The sequence below is a fragment of the Montipora capricornis genome, chromosome 2 (genome assembly GCF_036669925.1).
Source record: "Montipora capricornis isolate CH-2021 chromosome 2, ASM3666992v2, whole genome shotgun sequence".
Classification (NCBI taxonomy): domain Eukaryota; kingdom Metazoa; phylum Cnidaria; class Anthozoa; order Scleractinia; family Acroporidae; genus Montipora; species Montipora capricornis.
The window spans coordinates 57,029,411-57,033,940 of NC_090884.1; the positions used below are offsets into that span (position 1 = coordinate 57,029,411).

The 4,530-nt window shown below is 39.2% G+C and overlaps 1 protein-coding gene across 2 annotated transcripts in view; it reads left to right on the plus strand.

Annotated features, from left to right (window-relative positions):
- The window catches only part of LOC138028382 (ATP-dependent DNA helicase Q5-like), a 34,172-nt gene extending 29,927 nt beyond the window's left edge, over positions 1-4,245 (plus strand). For both annotated transcript variants that reach the window (XM_068875914.1, XM_068875908.1), the window contains exons 23-25: positions 923-1,369; positions 2,297-2,372; positions 3,740-4,245. In XM_068875914.1, coding sequence (XP_068732015.1) covers positions 923-1,369; positions 2,297-2,372; positions 3,740-3,855 — 639 coding nt within the window. In that variant the 3' untranslated portion in view covers positions 3,856-4,245. The remainder of the gene's footprint in view (positions 1-922; positions 1,370-2,296; positions 2,373-3,739) is intronic.
- Positions 4,246-4,530: the final 285 nt, after the last annotated feature.

Consider the following 4,530-nt stretch of genomic DNA (forward strand, 5'->3'; position numbering starts at 1 on the left):
CGAGTTCGATTTGAAATCACAACTATGATTTCAGACCAAAATTGCACGACACGAAGTTCAATTACCACTTTATTACATTCATTTAGAAATCACACAATAATTACTCCATCGCTAAAATACATGATTTTAGTTGGTACCAATATTTTATTGATCCAGTTTGGAACTAAAGTTGGAAAATTCGCCACACAATGGTTTTCTTTGTCTTTCATTTTCCTGCAATTTGATTGGTTGCCTTAAATAAGCCTTGAAATCTGATTGGTTGTTTTGTTTTAGTGTTCCTTTGTCATTGATTTAGAGGAAAACATAGTGTGATTTGGGAATAAATCGCACTGCTGAGAGCCAATCAGATCGCAAGGATCGCCAGTGATTTCTAAATGGATGTAATAAAAAAAAAAAACTTCCTTTTTCTCTTCATGTTTTGAAAGTGTGATTACTTAACACCTTACGGCAAAATTTTGAGCTTTGATTTGTATCGAAAGGCTATTTACTTTGAGTGTAAATGTAGGTCTTGGTACACGGTCCGGCATTACTAACGTTATAAACTGACCGATTGGACCTCGGAGGGTTATTTGTGAGCTCGAAAAATTGGGGGTAACCACGCATTATTCAAAGATAATTAATCAACACTATTTTTTAAAAGCTTTTAACTACAAGGCTATGTATGGCGTTCTTTTCCAAATTGAAGCCTACTGATCTCCGTAAAATGCATGGTTACCCCCAATTTTATTTTTGGATTCCAAGAGCGCTTGCTAAGTTTTGCTTTCTCCGCATAGTTTTAAAGGCGCAATATCCCGTTCAAGTCTGTATCTTTTCAGGCTTGCTTCCAACTGCTTAAGTTGCCCATCGCAATGCGTGCGATGATCTTTCTAACTTTTATTTTTTGTCTGTTTTGGTAACGTTTAGAATTTGTTTACATCCCCAGGGGTTTTGGTGGCTAGAGGACGAACTTTGTTCCGGGAAGAAGAGCAAAATGAAAGACGATCTAGAAAGTGGAAATGCTCAAGCAAACGCAAGGACAACGAGTGATATTACCTCAAGGAAACCATGGGAATTAAAACCATTGAAGCATGTGAACAAAACGCGAATAACGAGTTCCCCGTTCGAGCTCACAAACAGCCCGGCGGCAGCGAAGAAGCGGGGAAGTCATTCTCTCAAACAAATTGACAAAGGAAGTGAAAGTTTACTGTCAAATGTGAGGGCGCATTTCGCTCGTGAAGGAACGAATGAAAGAAAGGGGCCTGCTGAAGGGTCATCGCATGCTCACCAAGGAAACATGTCCCCAGGGGACCCTGTTGGTGTTAAGGACGTTGCTAATGTTGTAGTCAAGTATTTGTCTCCTCATCTCAAGAAGGGCTTGATCGTGTCCAAGGTAATCAATCCTTCAGTAATCTATGGCTCGACCAAAAAACTGGTAACAGACAACGAAATGGATGAAAAGTTTCCGGTCGACTCTTGCGAAAATGAAGAAGACAATAGTTGTGGTTACACGATCCCTTTTACCCTTCGGTAAATAGCGTTTGCCCTCGGGCGAGGACTCTTTGTGTGTTACCGCTTTCCCTAGACCGTAACTTCCTTAGGGTTATTTCGATGGATACATCAAAAAGAACAAAAGAACTTCCCATGAAAGTTCCTGAACTGAAAAGTACGGTTTGTCTGCTCCCTGAGGTGCCTTGGCCAATCGTAAAGCAGAACGTAGCTAATACACGAAGATCTCTCTAATTATATTAATTGTACCCTATTATTTTACCCTGAGGGGAGTCATTTACCGTGTAACCGCATCCCCAAGGGTAACATGAAACCTGAGCTGAACCAAACCCAATCCATTTACCCTCCGGAAGGCCCCACACACAAGGTGCGTTTAACCACAACTTTTGCTAACTTGGGGCATAGTTTATAAATGATGGAGATGATTATGAAACTCGTCAAGTTTCTTTGTTTTATGTTTTTGTTTGCTGTTTGGCCCTGACCATGCTTTTTCTTAAAGACAGCCGATCAAAAATTCGATTAATTTATGGAAAACTGAGTTGTAAGCTGAGGACAAAAAATTGTGCCCGTGGTCACTGTCAAGTTAACATGAAATGCGTTGTCACTGTTCTCGCTTTTGAAAATTCCACAATTTCATAACCAGTTCATTTATGATATGGACCAAGCCTTTTTTTAAGTTATTGTATGCTAGCATTTCTTGTACGTTAAAAGGAATCAGGAACTTCAGTTTCATTAAAAGGTCCTTATTTTAACAAGGGTAACACGTGACTAGAGTTACTGAGGTGTTTTCTCTCTTTGTTTCTTGTAACAGGCTTTGTTCAAGTTCTTAGCTCGCTGCATAACTCACAGAATTGTCGACTCGGACCACTTTTCGTCGCCCTCGTCAAGTGAGTTCTCATTCTCCACCTGTTTTTGTTCGAGTTTTTTCAAGCACAACAGATATTCCTGGCGCGTAGTCGTAGAAAAACTGAGAAGAAACTCGTACTAAATATTTTTCCATGGCGGTAAAAGTGACTCAAAACCTAAAAAAACGTGAAAAAAAAAAACGTGCAACAAACAATGTCTTGTAAAATATCACAGACAGGTTGCCCTCGGGAGCCTTTTTCTTCCTTTTTCTTCTACTGCGCGATCTATAGCGTGTTTGTTGTTGGGCAATATGTTGAAGACAAGATGTTAGGTAAATGCATTTATTATATAGATATTGATGAAATACCTGGATTTTTCCTTTTACTAAAAAATCAGATCACCACCGTGCGCAGTGAACATATTATTTTTATCTTTCACATGTGAGAATATAGGTGTCGTCACTGTAAGATACTTTTGTACTTTAATATAATTCTTCTCCCGGCATCGCTTCAGTGTGGGACTGAAGGGTTGGCGCCGTCAAGACTTATCCCCAAACCAGTTTAATAAAAATGACGGGGGAGGGGGGGGGGGAATATATATATAGTAATACGAGGGCATAACCCTACTAGATCATATGGGAGGGTGGGGGGGGGGGGGGGAACTCACTTCACGGTAGAAAAGACTGAGGATTTCGTGGCTGCACGTGTCGCCATAAATCTGAATGGTTCCTGTAAAAGGAGGCGGGAAAACACTTGTGTTGATCGGGTGCGAAGCGCACAAACAATAGTTGACGCAATCGGTAAGGTACAGAGGTCAATTGAGTTACACATTAACTACAGTTTATGCAAGAGCAGAAACAGCCATTAAACTATGTTGCGACAGTGAGCCATTTTGAATTTCTATAAAATATGAATATGCCATTTTGTTTAAAAAAAAAATTAGACGGTAACCAAACTTATCCAAATTTTAAGCCCTTCTTCATCACGTTGCCATATTCTTTTGTAACAATTCAAATGAGTTTTTCATTGCAATTTTGTGTCAGTTGTCAGCTTGTTAATTTTTTAATTCTATGGTCAACAGGATAGGAAAGGAATAACGAAGTTTGATAAGTTTCTAGTCTTCTAGCTCAAAGGCAGTAACTGGGGACACTATAAACTGAAATCAACAAATAAAATCAATGTTGGTTTTTGAGGAGAGGAAAAAACTGGAGTACCCGGAAAAAAAACCTCTCGGTGCAGAGTTGAGAACCATCAAACTCAACCCACATATGACGTGGAGTCTGGGAACCGAACCCAGGCCACTGGTGGGAGGCGAGTGCTCTCACCACTTCGCCCCTAAAGCGATATCCAACGCGGCTTCCTTTTTCTTTCATTCTAGCCTACTGACCCTTTCTTTTTTCTTGTAACAGGAAAAATGGAGATAAAGGCGACTGTTAAGGGTCTGTTTGACGTGTGCAAGACATTTGAGCGAGAGAGTGATTGGGATAGATATCTCCGAGTTCTTGAATCAAGCAAAGCAAAATGAAGTTAACAGTAACATTTAATATTATCGATAAAGAATCAACTTTTTGCTGTGCATTGAACAAGGCATGCAAGCTATTCATATCAGAACTTTAAGAGAATGTTTGTTGAAATTAGCTATGTAAAGATAAAAGTGTTTTTCAAATCTCCAACGAAGCGTATTATGTATTTTCCAAAGAGAATCGGATAACACTTAAATATGACGAAAATATGATATTATTTATTTCTCTCACTCGAACAACTGAAGAGTACTTGCCAAAAATGAATCGTATAAAGGCATTACTGACTTGGAGAAAATAATTTCGCGCAATTTAAAATGATAAAGTATAAGAAATTCAGAAATTATTTATTTTTCTTAATTGCAAGAACAATTAATAAAGGCCAAGTTGAGTTTGCAATGTGTCGGTCATTTCATTCGTGGGTCTGTGTGAGTGGGATCTTTAATAGATTTCCAAACTCGATGTATAGAGTGTTTTTGCGTGACGTCACGGCGGCCATATTGGCAGACATTTTGGTGTCCCCAACTAATCCTTGGGGAATTGAGCTCGTTTTCTTTTGTTTCGGTGCAGTGGAAAAACAAGTTTACTGATCACGTGAGTGAAAACACTCTAATCTGAATTGTTTTCTTATACAATAGAAAACATACTAAATTGACCGCTCCCCATAGGGGCTTTTCAGG